The 18,275-nt window shown below is 51.2% G+C and overlaps 3 protein-coding genes across 5 annotated transcripts; 2 read left to right on the top strand and 1 right to left on the bottom strand.

Moving 5' to 3' along the window:
• The first annotated feature begins 420 nt into the window (after nucleotides 1-420).
• nat16 (N-acetyltransferase 16) lies at nucleotides 421-10,211 on the top strand. 3 transcript variants are annotated; one of them, XM_061668884.1, is made up of 6 exons: nucleotides 421-810; nucleotides 4,599-4,733; nucleotides 5,838-6,071; nucleotides 6,904-7,128; nucleotides 7,198-7,535; nucleotides 7,600-10,211. In XM_061668884.1, the coding sequence occupies exons 2-6, from the start codon at nucleotides 4,605-4,607 to the stop codon at nucleotides 7,826-7,828; spliced, it is 1,155 nt and encodes a 384-aa protein (XP_061524868.1). In that variant the 5' UTR covers nucleotides 421-810; nucleotides 4,599-4,604; the 3' UTR covers nucleotides 7,829-10,211. The 3 variants fall into 3 exon arrangements, with proteins under 3 accessions (XP_061524868.1, XP_061524869.1, XP_061524867.1); XM_061668885.1 differs by lacking the exon at nucleotides 4,599-4,733 and having other exon boundaries at nucleotides 422-810; XM_061668883.1 differs by lacking the exons at nucleotides 421-810; nucleotides 4,599-4,733 and adding an exon at nucleotides 5,531-5,770.
• A 521-nt stretch (nucleotides 10,212-10,732) lies between these two features.
• On the top strand, nucleotides 10,733-12,822 carry alox12 (arachidonate 12-lipoxygenase). Its single transcript, XM_061669723.1, is given in 12 exon segments — nucleotides 10,733-10,863; nucleotides 10,895-11,019; nucleotides 11,022-11,214; nucleotides 11,292-11,425; nucleotides 11,502-11,600; nucleotides 11,676-11,725; nucleotides 11,727-11,768; nucleotides 11,943-12,083; nucleotides 12,188-12,338; nucleotides 12,341-12,376; nucleotides 12,417-12,559; nucleotides 12,625-12,822. Coding segments are annotated over 12 exon segments (1,443 nt in total).
• Nucleotides 12,823-14,828: 2,006 nt separating this feature from the next.
• Nucleotides 14,829-18,262, bottom strand: LOC133398109 (FK506-binding protein 5-like). Its single transcript, XM_061669721.1, has 2 exons — nucleotides 18,247-18,262; nucleotides 14,829-18,166 (listed from the first exon to the last, which is right to left on the bottom strand). Exon 2 carries the CDS (start codon nucleotides 16,455-16,457, stop codon nucleotides 14,829-14,831), a length of 1,629 nt encoding a protein of 542 aa, XP_061525705.1. The 5' UTR covers nucleotides 16,458-18,166; nucleotides 18,247-18,262.
• Nucleotides 18,263-18,275: the final 13 nt, after the last annotated feature.

The following is an 18,275-nucleotide window of genomic DNA, read 5'->3' as shown; positions in this document are numbered from 1 at the left end:
GAGATGAACGCCCCCAAACGAGGAAGCCCGGCTCTGATTGGACAGCTGTCTTTTCAGGAACAGGTGATGGCGTCACCAAGAGAAAAAAACGCAAATTCAGCCAAATGGTTTCTTTGATGTCATGTAATTCCGTGCCATTAAAAGTGAAACTCAAAAACGTTCACTCTGTTTTTCCTTCTTCAACGGAACATCTTTTTGGTTGCATCTCGCGTCAGATTCGAATTAGTTGAGATGGTGATTTTGTTTGTTTGTTTGTTTGTTTGTAAAGAAGGGACACATGGACGCCGCTATCGGAAATACGTGCTGCGCATGTGAATGCATTCGCTGTTTGGTTTTATTGAGCCGGCTAACAGGACATTTGCTCGCATTTCACTTCATTGCTCCGAAAAGGACGATTTCCTTCTTGCAAGAGCTCTTTGTTCATCGATACCAATCGTGACAGGCAGAACAACTCTTGGCTCTTTCTGTGCCATTCTTGCTTGTCGGTGCGCCGTCAGCCATTTCCGTTGTGGAAAAGAAAAAGGCTCCTTTGATTGTATTGTAAAAAAGCTGAGTTGGGTTGGGAGTTTGCCGGCTCGCTCCTTGGAATTCCGCGCACATGCGAAATCCGAGGATGAGGAGGGGGGTTCTGGCCCGCTCCAGTGAGTCCAGTCGGCTCGACGCGGACACTGGGAGGGGCGGGGCCAGAGCGGCTCGATCCCGCAGCCGCGCGGTCGCTCGTCTATTCATCACAGGAACCAGTTTCCACCATCCGCGACCTCCATCATCCAAGGACGACCGCCACGGCACGGCACCGAGCCTCATCCTTCGGTAAGAGCCCGACGGCCCGCTAAGCTTCATCGGCTCGGGGCCGGGGGGCTAAGGGGGCACCGCGGCCCGTCGCGATCTCAGCGGTCTTGCAGGCTGCTGGCAGGCCGGCATGCCGGCTCGCCGCTTTGTGACGCCTTGTGTCCCGTTTGCGAAACAGTGCATTGGATTTTTGCGCAGCTCTATCTGGTCGGGGGCTCTGGAATGCTTTTTTTCTGGGGGGCTTTTCATCCCCGCCCCAACACACACTCGACGCGAACCTGACATGTTTCTGTGCTCTGACGACATGGTGGACGGAGGATCTTTAGTGGAGGAGCCCCGGTGATGCTGATGATGCGTTCACGTGTGCAATCAATGCTTGCAATTCCACCTTCAAAAACACCAAGGTCACTGTTTAGCCTCCTTCAGTAGCTGCTTTCGCTTATGCAGGATGCTTGCATGGGTTAGAAATTTGTCAACGGGCTTGTGCAGGAAAAAGGAATCATGATGATGAAGGAAAACGCTCATATTGACGTTTGGGACGGAGCCCAAGTGTCGACGCAAATGAGAAAAATCATCGCGGTCGGGCACGTGACGTTCAAGCGCTTCGGCCAACTTCAGTTCGATTGTGGATGCGGAAGCGGCACTTTGTGACACACGCACGGGCGCAACATCAGGTACAACCGCACTGCTCTCGACACGTCTCTGCCGTTGGGTTTGCACACTTCGAGCCCGCCATCCCAGTCCATCTCATGTCACTCGATCGCCAGTCGTCTTGCCCACACACGCGAGCTACGACGTTCCTAATCCCGGCACGCGATGTGACGCGGCGTCCTCCGTCTGGCAGATAGACGCCTTCACGAGATAGACAAATAGGACAGCGGCACGTCCTGATCGGCGGCGATTGGGAATGTCACGGAAAACGGCAAGCGAACACAGCTGGAGACGGCGCAACAGGGCAGGCCGCCCGGGCGCCCCCCGACACGGGCCCATATTGCCGACAAAACGACGGCACCGCCGCGTTCCCGACGTGTCGGAAATTCCCTTCTCGGGCCCCTTACGGGCTATCGCTGGCCGGGGGCCCCGAGAGACGGCTGACGTCGGTCCGTATCGACGACACGTGTTTCCGGTTTCTCGGGGGCACACGCGATTGATAGAACGATACATCTAGCCAATGAAAGTCGACGAGGCCTTTGTGACGACGACGCGTCGCAGACTTATTAAGAGTTGCCCCATTTATGGCCAGTGATCGATCATCGCAGGGACACTTGCGCCCGCACGTCCTGATGAAAACACGGTCTGTCTGTCTAGCGTAGGTGTCTCAAATTTGGGAACAAGCGGACAAAACCTCGAGGCTCGTTTTTCAAGGACCGCTCCACAAATGGACCAAATCAGCCACATTCAAACCAAAACAACGGACTTGCCGTGTGCTCCTGGGCATGGGCTCTGGAGGCTTTTTTCTGCGTCTTCTCACGACAGACACGCCTGCCAAATTTCACGGCGTAAAGTCGAAATGGCTTTTTGAAAAACAAATCCAGGACACACTTGCGAGAGTCACCGAACTTCGCTGTCCTGTTCCAGCCACACGGAATGACAAAAAGCACATTTTCCCAATTCAGTGTTGTCCACTCGGCATCCATTGCAGCCTGGTCGTCCTGGAAGGGGGATCCGTCCATGTGTGGTCCTCTCAAGGGTTCTTCTTCTTTTTTTTCTTCACAAAATGGGCTTTTGAGTTTTTCTTTGCCCAGTTGGGGGTTCAGATCAGGGGATGTCGCCGATCTTTGTCAACTGCGTTTTCATCGCGGACAGCCTCGGCTTAAAACAATGACGCCGTTGTGCTTAGAAGCTGTGGCGCGCTCTCGAACGCGGGGTCTGTGCTTGGCATTGGCACCTCGAAATGACGCTAAGATGGCACCTTTTTTTTCCAGTGTGCGACCGCAACAAAGGGGTGATGAGCACTCTCTCAAATGAAGCGAGCGAGCGAGAGAGAGAGTTGAATGTGAGCTGATGTCTTTTGACAGTTTGGTATTTGGGATTGAAAGCGTGTAGTAATCATGGAAGGGAGAGGGAAAACAGGCAAGCACAACACGAAGCTGCCCTTTCATAAACGCCTTATTGCAGCTCTGTGTCTTTCCACCACGAGGACTTTTCTAATCGTAGAATGTCACTTAGAATACTGCTGTAGGCTGTGGGCGGCGTGGGGTCGAGCCTGAGTGGGTTCGGGTCACCGGTTTGTATCGCCGCCCGAGCGCAGATGGTCGTCGTGCCCCCACATTACCCTCGAATGAATGCGGTTGGATGTTTGGCGGCGGTCGGAGGGGCCGTAGGCGCAGAATGGCAGCTGCGGGGCAGCCGTAGCTACGCAATAGCTTATCGCCACTGCGGTGTGACTGTGCGATGAATGAATAGCGTGTGCAATTGTGAAGCGCTCTGAGCTCCTTGAAAAAGCGCTACGTAAGTGTAACGCAATTATTATTATTATTATCCACAAGTACATTTTGGACTGTTTTTAACGGACATGAATAAAATCGTCTGAAGAGCCTGGAAGCCTCCATATACGAGGAAAGGGCAACATGTCTTTGAGAATGACCCTTTTGGATCATTCCGGTCAGGATGTGGTTTTGGCTTGAAAACCATTTGATGATCAAGGATTGGATGAAACGAAACTGCTCGTGGCTCAGGAGCGACGGCGCCTTGTTAAGCGTGGACAAGGATGACGAGGACACCGCAGAGGGATGGCCAGAGGATCGTGGACAGCGTGTCATCTTTTCATCCCAAATACAACGCCGCGGCGGCCCTGCTTTTGGATCGCATTTATTCCACTCCGCAAGCAAGAGAAGCAGCAGCGGCGGCGGCGGCGGCGGCGGGATAAGCCCCCACTGCCCCACACGCCATCCTCTCCTCTCTTTCATAACAGGCGACATGGGCCCACCGCGTTCAGCCTGCGCCAGAAAACATTCAACGAGTCCAAAATAAGCTCATGATAAAGTCGGGGATGAGGACGTTCAAGTAAACCTAGCAATGTGTTTTCAGCTAATTTAGCGGGATCGTGTTGATGCATTTTCCTGCCAGCTGTGTGCGGCAAATATCAAGAAATCCACATCATCATCCTTGCTACGGTACAGCGGCTGAAATAAGTCTTTAACACGTCACCCTTTTTCTCACTAAATACAGTCGGGAAGCGTTTCGGTCGTCTAAGGTCGTCTTCAACGCGTCAGCTTTCACGACACGCGACACGTACAAGTGCCGGGCGGGTGGAGAATAAAGCGGGATCCTACCTTGCGGACGGACCGGGCGCGAGACTTTGGACCCGGGTGATGTCGGAGGCGTCGTTCTGCGGATGAACGTGAAATCATTCGATCATCAAATTGCCACTCTAAATCTTTAGCGTGCGTGCATTAAGTCAAGTCCGCAGTGGGTCTTCAGTCTTTGATTTGTCTGCTTGTCGTGCCTGGGTGAAAGCGACCGAAACCTTCCCAAACATAAAGCGAACGGACTGCAGTGGATAAGTTTGTGATTTGGATTGCGCGTGTGTTAGGGTTAGTATTTGTTGCCGAGGGTAAATGTAGTTGCAGTCTGTCGACTGTTCACAAAACAGTGGCGGCGGTGCTCCGGACATAAAGAAACGGAATCATTTGCCAAGAATGTCAAAAACACACAAGGAATTTGTCTCCGGTAGTTGCGGCTGCTCTCGTACGACGACATGCCCCCCACGTCTTTTCCCAACTAATCCTGTTGCGGTGCCTGTGTGTCTCTCTCTCCTCCTCTCTCTCTCTCTCTCTCTCTCTCAATGGTTTTTGTTTCACGTTTAGGGCCGCATGACAGCGCTACGCTTAAGTGTTTACAACAACGTGGAGCCTTTGGATGGGCTCGGGATCTGCCAGGACTCCTTTTCGGTGTCCATATTCTCAGCGCCTTACGGACGGGATAATCCTACCCCGAACACGGTGTGTTCCTTTTCACTTTTGTCCTATTCTGGAACTCCAGAGGTTTGGCTCGGAAAAAAACCGAAACTTTGAAGTCGTTTGTTGTAACGTTTCACGTCGCATCGACTGATGTCAAAAGAGTCGAGAGTGACGAAGGCTGAATGGACACCGCGGGTCTCAATCTTGATCTCTCATCCGTTCGCTGCGTTCTCAGGCCTTCATTGGCTCCTCCGGTTCCTTCTTTCCTGAAGAGAGGAACGGAGTGATTTATTGCCGGCGTCTTTGGACAAAGGCCCGCTCTAACGCTCTCTCTGCCCTCCGTCTATTGGGACTGTTGAGTCACAAATCCGTAGCGTTTGGCTCATTGGCCCGCTGATCCAATTGTGTTGGCTGCCGTGAATTTCATTGCGTACAAAAGTGGAATGCTCAGTCAGGAAACCATTTGCATCCCTCTCATGCTACTTCTTGTCGGCACTGGCGATCGTCATCTTCTGAATACAGAACACTGACGTAAAGCTACCTAGCTAGCCTGTTCCATCCATCCATTTTCCGTAGCGCTTCTCCTCACTCGGGTCGCTATCGCAGCTATCTTCGGGCGAGAGCCGGGGTATAACCCTAAACCGGTCGCCGGCCAACCGCGGGGCGCATATACACAAACAACCATTCGCGCTCACATTCACACCTACGGGCAATTTAGAGTCTTCAATCAACCTAGCACACGTTTTTGGGATGTGGGAGGAAACCGGAGTACCCGGAGAAAAGCCACACAGGCACGGGGAGAACATGCAAACTCCTCACAGGCCAGGCCGGGATTTGAACCCCGGTCCTCCGCAATGCCGCCCTCCTACCTGTTCCATTTCTTCACACAAATGTATCACGTGATGTATTTGGACCTTAATTACAAAGACGTCTTAGCGGTTATTCTTGTCTCTTTTGTTTCTTTTCTTGCATTGTGTTGTCGTTCTCGTGTGCCTGGCCAGCGTCTCGGCTCCTCGCCTGATTTCTTTGTCGGATTTGTTAGCGGAGGAGAAGCTTGTGGAATTGCAGCAGGTGTCGTGGTGAGTTGTTGTCGCCATTGCTCTTGACACATCCAATCTAACGCAAGGCTTTTCCTGCGCTCGGTAGCTCGTCAGTTGCTTCATGATGAAGATCGACGGCAGCCTGAGCGCGCCGCAGCCGCCCGAGTCCTTGTCCCAGGCCGGCCTTCAGTTCACCGTGGCCACCGAGGAGGACTTTGACGACATCATGGCCATAAGCCAGGACATCTACGGAGGCCTGGACTACCTGCCCACCAGGTACAGCAGCTGGCTGCAGGAAACCAACCGCACAGTCATCCTGGCACGAAAACAGGGAAAAGTGGTACGTCAGATCCCACTCACCGGGCGGGTTGACCCCAACTGATGTTTGTGCTCAAAAGTCGACACGCCCTCCCTCGCAGAATTGGGCAAGCGTTTGCCTTTCTTGGGAAAATATGACTGACGTCTGAACGGCAACCGTGTCATTATTTCTTTCATTGCTATTTTTTTTGTTTCACGATCGGGCCGTTCTGAAATACCTTGGTTTAATATGTATCCCTCCCGTTAAAAATGTGTTTTGCCCGATCACTCGTTTTCTGTCAAGAATGCTACACATCTGCCAGGGAATGTCCACTTCGGAGCACAAATGCAAGTGGTGTGTAAATGACTCAAAAGAAATTGGATATACAGTAGGATATTGCCAAAGCAGAGGCAAGGAAGGCAGTGGGAGGCTGCCGCTTCCATTCACTGTACAGCGAAGCCCTGCATATTTGCGCTTCGGTGTTCGCAAATTCTCCCATCTGCAGATTGTTTGGAATCTATTCACCGTTGTTCACTGAAAAACTCGACCCATTTGCTGTTTTTACACCCCCATCTTGGTCGAAGGAATTCAGGAGCTTCATTGATACGTAGGTAGTGCTTTGCTGCCATGTTGTGGCATCCATAGGCAATTATAAACCTTTTTAGGGGGCTTCAATGAGTCACGGGGGCTCGGTCCCTATCCTACGCAGCACATTATCTGAATTAAGCTTTTACAATACTTATCCTGCGAGTAGGAGATCTTTTATTGTGGCTAATCCCCAATACGGCGACGTCGTTTGTGCCCACTGCGTTTGAAAGAGCGTTGAATGCAACCGCTCATCTCATCGGGAACGCTTTTGTCATCTTCCCGACAGATTGCCCTGGAGTCGGTATGCGTGATTGACGAAGGCGAGACCATGCTGGTGGAGGGTCTCCGCGTCGCCCCCCAGGAAAGGGGCAAGGGCGTGGCGGGAGTCCTGCTGCGCTTTTGCTGCGAGCTGGTCAAGTCCAAATACCCCGAGGTGAAAGTCACCCGCCTGACCCGCGACGATCAGCTCGGGCCCAAGGACTTCCAGAAGTATCGCGTCGTAACCAAGCAGGTACGGCGGACGCCGATCCAAATGACGTCGGTCGGATGTCGGACGCGAGCGTGACTTTCCTCTCCGCAGGGCATCCTACTGGTGCGTTTCCGAGCCGAGGACCTCAAGCGCCGGCTTTCGGACCTCGGCGGAGGAGAAACCCAGCCGGAGTCCGCCTCGTTGCCAAACGCGCCCCCGATCCGTCTGGACCGGGGCGCCGCCCGTCGGCTCTTTCTGGCTAGCGACTCGATGCGGGGGGTCCTCCCGAACGCCACCATCATTCAAGATTGGCAGCCTTTCAAGCCCGTGCCCGGTAACATGGCCATCCTGATGAAAAAAGATATCGACTGGATGGTGGATGACGCATCCGAGCCGAGCGTGGGAAGCCTGTGTACTTTCCCCTTTAGGGTCCCCATTGGAGAAGACTGGTACGCGGGTTTTTCGAGGTAGCGTCGTATAAACGCCACTGACTCCTGTTTTGTTTCCCACCAGGTACTACCTGAACATCGACATGTTTGGCAAAGACCTGGATCTGGTCCGCCAGCAGTTCCTGAGCCACCTGCAGCGCCACACGGCCACCTTGAAGGGTCACGTCATGTGCCAGATGTTCCTGGACCCGCCCTTGTGGAAGCCCATGGCTGACTTTTGCTGCGACGCCCTGAGCGTGGAGCTGGTGAAGGAGTACACGGAGCAATGCGTGGTGGAGTCCGACGTCATGTAGTCGAGAAGGTCAAGGGAATGGACGCGGCCAGTTTGCGATGTTGAGGGAATGGAGATCAAACTGACGAACTCTACTAGATAAGCACCGCACGTCTACGCCCTATCGTGTGACGCCAATAGTTATAAGAAGCAGTATTTGATGTTTTTTTTTTTTCTTCATAGCAAGTGGATGACTGAGCGGTTGATTGTTTTTTGTAACCCCATAAGCTCACATTGATTGAGGTTGAGAGTCGTGCGTCGCACAGTACTGCATCAGTGGAGGCCCTCTCCTCTCTAAATCGTGACATCGCAACAGTGCAATCGGCTTACGAGTACGCGCACATCTCTGAAGGCACTTTAAATTCACTTTCGAGAGAATCTACTAAGATCAAACTGACATCCATTATCTGCTGCGTGACTGCTCTTAACTGTAAATATATATACGCCAGTATGTTACTAATTCACCATTTTTGCCAACTGCAAAAACAAACTCTTTAAGCTGCGTGTGACGTGTTTTTCTTTGTAGGCGGCTAATCTGACGGCAAACCAAACAAATGCTTGAAAAAGGGTGTTAATGATCACAAGTAGGATAATGGATGATCTAAAATGCAATCTCGAATACCTCATGTTCATGTGGTTGTTTCGCAAAGCACCCTGACGAGAAGAACGACATTTGGATGTTGAAGAATGGAAACGCCAAGAGTTCTTGATACTATTGTTTCGCTTCATATTTCAAGTATGACCACAGACATACTCTTGGAACACACGACCTCGGCGGTCACGAGAAGAGAGATATTTTCAGTATTTTTCTCGGACCTCTTGTCCGAAAGTGTCAATGACTTTTAAGCCACTGGACCGGTTTATGACGAATTGACAGACACATACAGTACTGTCACCGTCTCATCAAAGGTATGCGGTCCATCTCAATGCTTTTCATGGAAAGTTTAAAAATGATATTTTGGGAGTATTTTAGCTCATACAAACGTATGAATTCACATACGCTCGTTCAGGGAGGCTCACAAATTGAACTTCGGTTTTAACCAAAGAAGGTCACAAATCATTTGAAGAACTGACTCGACGTGGATGCTAGATCAGGGGTCACCCGCGGGCGCCAGGTCGCCCCCAAGGACCACACGAGTAACCCCTGGGCCTGTTCTAAAAATGGCTCACCAGTGATGGGACATTGTGATTTCCTAGGAAAGCTGTAGAAGTCGACATTTGGGAAAATGTAAATTATCGGTTTCCTACCTTGTTAAATCGTTGTGAGAAATCGTTACCGTGATCAGTGTCTTCACATAGATGAAGATCAATAGTTATTCGAGATGATAACAATTCAAAAGGTCATTTCAACACATTTGTAATCCGTAACAGAAAGAAGCGGCTCCCGGTTTCAAAAGGGTCGCCAACCCCCGCACGAGATCTCGTTCGGCTGCGAAATACACCACCGAGCCCAAATATACATAACAGCGATGATCAGATGTAGTCCAACGAGAATGAGCTACACCTTGAAATGTAACCAACGATCTCACATTATTTTGCTTCTGTGAGGAAAACAATGTTGTCGTTTTTTTGAATATGCTCTCCACTCACATATGACTTGGGAGATATCGAACCCCGATTGACCCTTTATGCAAGTGCCATACTCGAACGAACTATTTTCTCAATCCTAATATGAAAAGTGTGCCGTTGCATACAAACACTGACACTGCTGTGTGTGACCCTACGGCACTTTGCTCAATCTAATAATGGTACACACGGACTACTATATTGACTCTGTGTGTGTGTGTGTGTGTGTGTGTGTGTGTGTGTGTTTAACCAAGCCATTGCGTTGTCATGCACTTTAGTAGTCCGTGGCAATAACGTCGGAGTAGCATCTTTACCTTCAGTTTGTCATCTCGCAGGAGTGCAGACGAGCCCTGAAGAAACAACAGGAGGATGTTGTCATGACTGACGCTCGCTCGTACATTATACATATACGGTACATACGTTGTATTTTTGGAAGCACATATTTAACAAGACTATACTGTGTAACAGACTGGCTAAGGTGACATGCAAACTACGACCCGTGTTTAGAATCGAGTTGTCTCGTGTGTGTACTTTTGATGTAGTGACGGATGCCGTGGAAAAGCGGGAGCGTTTGGGGGAGAGCATGAAAGAAAGCTTCCTTCCTCATCGAAGTCTTTTTCAAGATGACTAACTTGGCTGTGTTTTCTTTGAATCGTTACATCGGACTGCTGAAAAGCCACCAGCATCGACATGACGTGCTCACGGCTCGATGCCGCTCGAGTCAACCGTCGCTTCAGTTTGATAGAGTCGTGTATTTTTGATAGCCTCGTGGACCTACGGTATATTGGGATAGTTCATGTTCAAACCTCCTGTCTTGAAATAAACCCCGTCTGATCCTTGTTGGTGTGCAGCAAAGTCAAACTTTGTTTTAGTTTCGAAACCATTCCGACGACGAAGCTGTCGGTTTAGGCTTCAAAGGCAGCAATGCGGCTGCCCGTCACGTAACATGACGGCAGCTGTGCCCATTTGCGCCTCTTATCGGCGGTGGGTGAACGACACGCACACGCAGACGAATGGGGCAGAGGCGCGTTGTGGCGTGCTGCAGAGAGACTCTTTGAAACAAGGACCAGGAAACATTTGCACTCAACTCACTGTGTGCTGTCCAAGAAGCAAAAATGAAGGAGCCGGAGAGTCCGGAATACCTTCGCTATTCTTTATTTTCGACAGCGCATGCAGCGTGCACTCGTTGCCTCATTGCAGCTCCTGTAGATTCTCAGCCTGCAAGATGATGCCAGCGTACGCAGAGGTGAGTTCCGCCTGCACCCTCTGGAATGGCCAGCAGGAGTGGTTTTCTTGCGACTCCTCCATCATTGCAGCGTACTAAATAGCATCTCTCTTACGTGCACAAATGCATCCTCAGATGGAAGTATACAGTGGAATCACGGTGACGGGTACATCCGAGTACACGGGCACCGACAACTACACGTATGCGACCCTGGTGGGGGAGATGGGGGCGGGTGAGGGCACCCTACTGGACAAACCCGGCCCGGACCCGTGTGGAGAGCGCACAACAGAGACGAACCTGTTGCACCCACCAGGTGGATTGCTACCAGGTGGTCGGCCACACGCTGCTGGTCAGACTGGAAAAGCAGAGGGACTGGGTGGAAGACAACTGGTTCTGCTGGAACCTCCAACTGGAGAGCAAGTGCTCACATTCCCCGGAGGAGATGTCACGGTGGAGATACGAGAAGGAGCGCACACCGAGAGCGACGTCAGATTATTTTGTTCCCAGCTCCACTTGCCTTTCTTCACCTTTTCAACCAAGCCACAAAACGACGACTCCTCGGCTCTACTGCGAGCCCACAGAAAGAAAGATCTCGAGGACAGACAGAAGACGTGCAGGTCCCTCAAATGCTGCACTATCCACAAACTACCCACAGATCCACATTCACACGCCAAGCGCGCTCTCTTTTCCACAGATGGCTGACTCGGGCTCGAGGCATAACGCGATGCGTCGACGCGCAAACGGAAGGGGATTTACAGCAAGATGCCCGCTTTGCCAACGAGAAGAGGCGTGACTGAGTCGTCTCTACAATTCACGTGAGCGGTCAAGGTAAAGATCAATCAGGCAACAGCGAAGAGAATAAGTGAGGCATACGTGCGTACGTCCGGCCCTTCAGCTTGTTAAGAGTTGTCACTGAAGAAACCTGCCATCGGTTTTAGGAAAACCTGGCACGACCTGGAAGATTTCCAACGGATCTTCTGGAAGTTGCGAAGCCTCATCTCTAGTCGGATGAATCCTGAAGGGAAGTGCTGCGAAAATAAAACAGTTCATGAGGGATGTTTTCATTCTTTGACCAAAGAGTACCGCATGGCGTACGGGAAGGAAGACTGCTTCTTCGGTTACCACCTGTTTGAACGGCTCCAACCCGAGAATGATCAGAATGTGGAAGAGGGCAGGCAGCAGGGAACTTTCTGGTCACGGCTTCCATGGTCCAGGCCTCATTCCCCTGAGAGAACCAACTTGGACATAGATCTCCAGGTCACCACCACGTGTCATCCATCTGCGGTTTGTGGAACTGATATGGTTGTCTTTCGGTCGATTCACTTTGTTTGTTCTGTCCGGGCAGGGAATATCTATTTTTTTCGATTATGCCATCATGGATGGGATTCCTCGCAACACAATTAAGGGTCAACCGCAATACGTTGCGGCGCCCCTTTGCCCCCTCCACCAACATCCAGACCAAGGGCTCGTGCCTATTGCCGTTCGGGTATGAAGCACTCACGCTTGCGCGTGAAAATAATGAAGGAAAAGAGAGAAGCCTGTGACGTATTTCAGTTTCAAAATTATACCCGACTCCAATAACATCCCCAGCTGGGGCAGACCCCTGGTTTGGACACGCCCATTTTCCTGCCCAAAGACCAGGCTCCTGCCTGGCTGCTGGCAAATATGTGGGCGCGTCACTCGGAGGTCCAGGTTCTCTCCCACCTGCTCAGGACTCACCTGGTGGTGGAGGTGTTCTGTGTCCCACACGAAGACAGCTCCCAGCTGCACATCCTGTTTGTAAAGTCACTAACCAGAAAGATGAAATATGCAAATGCAGATCGAATTAGACATTGAATGAAACAGCATTTGGGTTAACTGAGAAGATTTATTGGTAATTTGCTCTTTTCTATTGGTGGCCCCCGCTACACACTGGAGACCAACTGTAGGGGGCGGCGCACGCAGCTCATCGTCTTTAAACAGGTGAATCCATACAGTCCATGCAAATTCATTACTAAACGGACGACGACAATGGAGGATGCTTGGAGGTCGTCTGTACAGGCGGTGATGGTCTGCTCGTGGCGGTTCAGAAAGAGTACAAAGTTCTCACCTACCGCTCGCTCCGGCGTTACCTAGATTTCGCTGATCGAGGAGTCTCTCAGTTGCCAAACTATTTCTACCAAGAATACGGTCCGATGCTGTGGGATGCCACGCACACCGCGCTCGCGCTCGCTACGCTACGATAACAGCGGCGGCTGTAGTCCAGGTTTTGTCTCAGAGATGGTGAGCTCGTACTCCCCGTCGGACCAAGATGTCCAAGCCCGGATCGGGGATATAACACACGTGGGCTTAGCGGAGCTCCCCAACTTTGGCCAGTTACTCACTAACTCACTCACAGTCACACATGCACACAAGCACACCCACGTTCTTGGGCCTTGTAGTCCCTCAGACTACAAATGGCACCACCAGTGTATTAGAGTAGCATTAAACTAGAGCCCTTTTCACACTGCCCTTCAAAGACCATCTGTGTGAAAGGTAGCGATATGGGATGGGGACTTGAAGTGAGCCCGCAAATATTCCAGCTTCTGAGGTACTTATCAGAGGGATTACAGAACGGGCTGGTAGCTGTGCGAAAGGGGGCAGCGGAAAGAGAATTTTACCTTGTCACAAAAGACGCTGACGTCGATCTGATTCGCGGGAAGCTTGTCGACACCGCAATGCATTTTGGCCCGACTGGTACTTCTGTGATGCGCACGTTTTCTGGAAATAGTGTGTGAAAGGGGCTTTGAATGTTGAGATTATCGGCTGTGTTTCAGGCCTGCCGACCGAGCTCCGCAGAAAAGAGGAACTCTCCGCCTTGCTCGCAGTCGTCATTTTCACCAGCACAGTCCAGCATGCCGCTTCTAACTTTGGGCTGGTACGCAGCAGTACACACACATGCGTAGTTGTTGAGAGGTCCACGTACGGGTACCGATTGTTGTTTGTTGTCGTATGACTGCTGTGCGCTACTTGCACCGTGAGACAGCCGCCACCCACAGACGAGGACGCCGTTCCCGTGGAATTGATCATGGCCGCCCTTCCCGATGTCAGTCAGTCATTTGTGCAAATGGCCATCACGTGGCACCTGGGACGACCACAACCAGACGCAGTACGCCAAAAGAAAAAAAACTGACAAGCATGATTTCTGAAATCCACATTGACAAACCGATGTTGCTTTGCCACACATTTCTTTTATGCAAAGAAATAAATAGGACTACTAGTGGCAGTAGCAGCAGCAGCAGCAGTAGTAGTAATCGTCGTCTCCCCTCTCTCCTTAGAAATGAGTAATCACTATCTAATAATACACGAGGAAGAGTTCCAAAGTGGTGCTGGTGTCGAGTCTTGATCATTCCCTGCAACTCAACGAGTGTTCTTGAGCCTCTCGTGGCCGACAACTCCGGAAGTCTTGCCTTACTTCCAAATTGACGTGACTTTTTTCAAGATGGATTTGATGGCTGGTTCTGTGGCTTTGCCGTCGGAGGTCACGTCGTCAGCGGCACCGGGAGTAAAACGGCCCGCCAAAAGACCTGGCAGAACCTTCCTGCCCCGCCGCATTCTCCACCTCTTCCACAGTGACTTCCTCTTGGAATCGAATCCCTCAGGTGGCATCCCTTTAAGGTCGGCATCTGATAAATGCTTCCTGCTCATTCCGTCTTCTAACAACTGGTAGCTCGTAAAAGAAGCGAGTGAGGTTGAGGCGCTCTCCAGAGAGTCTTGCGGACCCACCGAGGAGGCATCGATGTCCAGTTTTGTGCAATTGTCAGCCTGCTCCCCCGAGATGTCGGTGCTCTCGAAGGATTCTGTTGAGCTTCTTTCAGGAACGTAGACACGGACTGCATCGCAGAGGCCCTGCCTGAGGGAATTTTCTAATTTTTTGGAAAACTCCTCTCGGAAAATGTTCTCAAAAATACTGTAGATGTTGTGCTCAGGTCCGTCCTCCTCGGACTGGAGTGGATTTATCTCACTGGGCTGCTCTTCATCCGTCTCTGCAATTCTCAGTTGATTCTCTGGAATTGACGACAAGCCGATAGAATTGCAGGACAGTTGTTCTTCTAAGATATCCGCAGTACCATTTTCAGAGTTTGCCTGCTCGGGATCGGCTGAAGCGGAGGAGGTGGGATCGCACGATGCCGTCATCCTGGGGTCCAAAAATGGAGTGGAAATGACAGAAGAGGATTCTGCCTCAAAGAAACAGAACTCCTCCACTGCCACGTCATCCAAGACAGTCTGCAGATTTCTCAACGTGGTTGTCCTCAACGATGCCCGCAGGAACCTCTGAGCAACAGACAACCTCAGCGTCATCTAATGCGCCTGAAAGCTGGGAGATTGAGTCCACCTCAGCAGTGTTCGTATCCTCCTCCTCCTCCTCCTCCTCCTCCTCCTCGTTTTCCTCGTCCTCCACCCTGTCCTCCTCTACCCCCTCCTCCTCATTGCCGTCGTCTTCTTTGTCCAAAATATCTTGACGTGCGGTTCGCTCAGCTTTTTTGTCACTCTTTCCTTTACCCCTCTTGCCCTTCTTCCTGCCAGAGCGATATTTCCACATGGACCTCACTTTTTTGGCAATAGATTTGCCGGCTGTTTTTGTAACCTTGCTGGCAGAGTCAATCGTATCGACAACAGGCTGCATCACTTGGCTTATGATATTTTTGGCCTTCTCAATGATGGGAGAAGACGTAACAGGAGAGGGAACTGGGGAGACACCATCTAACGTGTGCAAAAGTCTCGGGGTGGACCGAGCCTCAATCGTGGAGCTAGCTTTTGTGACCTCTTCGTCAGAGAATTCCGAACGAGACATTTTCTCATCTGTGCTGTCGCCCATCACGTTTGGCTTCTGGCCACTGAATGGCGAAACCCGAGGGGTCAATGCCATCTCAGTGGTGAACCTCTGTTCCGCTTCCTCTTCCTCAAAGATATACGGTTGCGGAGGCACCTTGCTTGGGATGGCCTTTGTCTTCTCTAAGGTGCACGTAGAAGTCGGAGCAGCGGTGGCCTCTGAAGCTACGACAAGGCCGGAGATGGAATCTGCCTCAAAGAAGCACATCTTCTCCAGGATGACTGAAGAGGAAGCAGAAGAATTTGTCTCCCCAGTCTCCTCCAATATGGGGGAGAGCCTGGGCGTCAACTGCATCTCATATTGCAAATTGCAGAGTTCCTCCATGACAGCCTCGTCGAACATCGCCGGGGGAACACGATTATCGTCTTTCCTGGCACTCCTGAGCGTGTTTGCGGGGGAAGAGGAAGCAGATGAACTGACCTCCACAGCTTCGTCCATTGCTGGTGAAAGGCTCGACGTCTGAACCGGATGTTCCTTGTCCGTTTTGTCACGCGTGATGGTCTTTTCCATCCCGACCGCGGCGGAAGAAGCAGATGAACCTTCCGCCACGGTCTCCTCTGGAGAGGGCAAAAGACCGGAGACCTGTTGAGCTGACTTCTGCTGTGCTCCTTCATCTGACTGATCTGCCGTCGTCGTTGCTCGGTCGTCTCCATCATTCCACCCTAACATATTGGCTACAGTTTTTGTAACTCTGCTGGCAGAGTCGATGGTGTCAACGACAGGCTGTATCACATGGCTGATCATAGTCATCGCCTTCCCAATAATGGGAGAAGACAGAGAGGAGCCAGCGTCTTCTTCCTTTGCCATCTCTGCATAAGAGTCCCGTCCAGGGTCCGCGCCGTCGTGGAAATCTCTGGGATGCTCGGCAGACGTGAGGCGCTCCGAGAAGAAATCCCTCAGGTATTGCTTAATTTTCTGTTGGGTGACGACGCCGTACGACGACTCGTCGATGTAAGAATGCGATGTGGAGCGCTCCTCCGCATCCCAGAGGGCGATAAGCTGCCTCATCTTGGCGATGTCTGCAATGCTCTTCTCAACGATGCTCTTGACGATGATGTTGATCTTGTCGTCCCTCTCTTTGGCCTTTAGGCTTGACGTCCCATTCTAATGGAAATCACAATCTTGTAACTAAATGTTACAACAGCAACGTACGCGTTTGCGTGTTACCTGCTTGACTTCAGAACTAGCCGTAGAGTCGCCAAACATCCCCCGCTGGGCGAAGAAGTTTTTGAGGCATTTCTGTGTGTTGAGAAGGTCGAAAATGCCGAATGGCGACGGGTGGAGAGCTCCGTCACAAATTTGGTTCTTTTCGGCGACTTTTCTCAAATGAGCTTTGTTGAAACTTGACGCCATCTTTGCAACCCTTGTATTGGTATTTGATGGTCGCGGTGTCAATTTCCAGTGGACAATCACAAACCTTTTCTTTCGCCTCTTTGATCTGAGCTGCGCAAAGCAGATCAGAAGCATGACATCAGCACATTTTGTCACGGAAGCGTGACATCGACTCCGTTTTGTCATCAAAGCATGCTGACTCATAAGGTCGACCCGGTTGCTTTCACGCGCAAAGGACGCGTTTGAAAACTACTCGCGCTCCCGTTCTCTCCGAGATCGAGGCCGATAGACACACGTGTTGTGTCGGTCACGAACGAAATGGCTTTTTGACGTGAACGGCGGGTCGCCTCATATGTGAATGGAGGGCAAGAGTACAGAGGAGGGAGGGAGGTGAGAGAGATCGCGAGCGCCGGTTCGGAAAATAGCGAGGTGTCAAATCCGGACACATTTTAATTTGATTAACAACGTGCATTGTGGCGGCACGGTGGCCGACCGGTCAGAGCGTCAGCCTCACGGTTCTGAGGACCCGGGTTCAATCCCTGGAGTTTGCATGTCCTCCCCCGTGCCCGCGTGGCTTTTCTCCGGGCACTCCGGTTTCCTCCCACATCCCAAAAACATGCATCGATTGGAGACTCTAAATTGCCCGTAGGTGTGACTGTGAGTGCCAATGGTTGTTTGTTTGTATGTGCCCTGCGATCGGCCGGCAGCTGGGATAGGATATTAATTTGCCAGCTGGGATAGGCTCCGGCACGCCCGCGACCCGCGTGAGGAGAAGCGTCTCAGAAAACGGATGGATGGATGGATGTGCAATTGTAGCATCCTGAGAGAAGATGCTCCAAATCAGGGCACATCGTTTCCGGCTGAAGAAACCGAACCAGCGTCTCGAAGTAGAGGCACTTGGTGTTTCTCAATATTTCTCCACGAAAGACGAAAGAAGAGTTATCTGGATGCCGATTAGTTTTTTTGTTTGTTTTGTTTTGGAGTGATTCTGTGTTGTTTCACTTTTAATTTGTTTTGCAGAAGGAAAGAAAAGTTCAAAGTGTTAAATTACAGGCACGTTTGTTTTTGTATTGAGTCATTATGTATTATGTAGCGCGAACAAATAAAAGGGCAAACTTATATAGCACTTTATCTCCACCATCACGGTGCCCAAAGCGCTTTCGGCACTCCTACGAGCTGCTGCCAGGCCCACTGGAAGCAATTGAGGTGCCTCGCCCAAGAGCCGAGATTCGAACTGCCGACCGTCGGATGACCCGCTCCAACAACTGAGCCACAGCTGCTCACATATTTTGGGGGATATATGTGATATTACTTCAGTACAAAAACGAAGTAGTCGCTCGGGAGATGCCTTGGATGACGTGGCAGTGCAGGAGTTCCCAATGAGGCTCGACACAAAAAGTACAGAGAAATAAACACAACAGAGATCATAAAGAACGTTCTATCCGATGTCTGCGGTCCCACTCACCGGCTTGGAGACGCCGAGTCACGTGACCG

The sequence above is a fragment of the Phycodurus eques genome, chromosome 23 (genome assembly GCF_024500275.1).
Source record: "Phycodurus eques isolate BA_2022a chromosome 23, UOR_Pequ_1.1, whole genome shotgun sequence".
NCBI lineage: Eukaryota > Metazoa > Chordata > Actinopteri > Syngnathiformes > Syngnathidae > Phycodurus > Phycodurus eques.
This window is presented reverse-complemented; position numbering and strand designations above follow the sequence as displayed.

What these genes read in the sequence shown, in the direction of transcription:
- nat16 (XM_061668883.1), top strand. Translation starts at nt 5,546, where the DNA reads ATGCCGCCCTCCTACCTGTTCCATTTCTTCACACAAATGTATCACGTG. An exon ending in GAATTGCAGCAGGTGTCGTG is followed by an intron (nt 5,771 to 5,837) that starts GTGAGTTGTTGT and finishes TGCGCTCGGTAG; the next exon opens with CTCGTCAGTTGCTTCATGAT. An exon ending in ATCGCGTCGTAACCAAGCAG is followed by an intron (nt 7,129 to 7,197) that starts GTACGGCGGACG and finishes TCCTCTCCGCAG; the next exon opens with GGCATCCTACTGGTGCGTTT.
- LOC133398109 (XM_061669721.1), bottom strand. Translation starts at nt 16,457, where the DNA reads ATGAGGCAGCTTATCGCCCTCTGGGATGCGGAGGAGCGCTCCACATCG.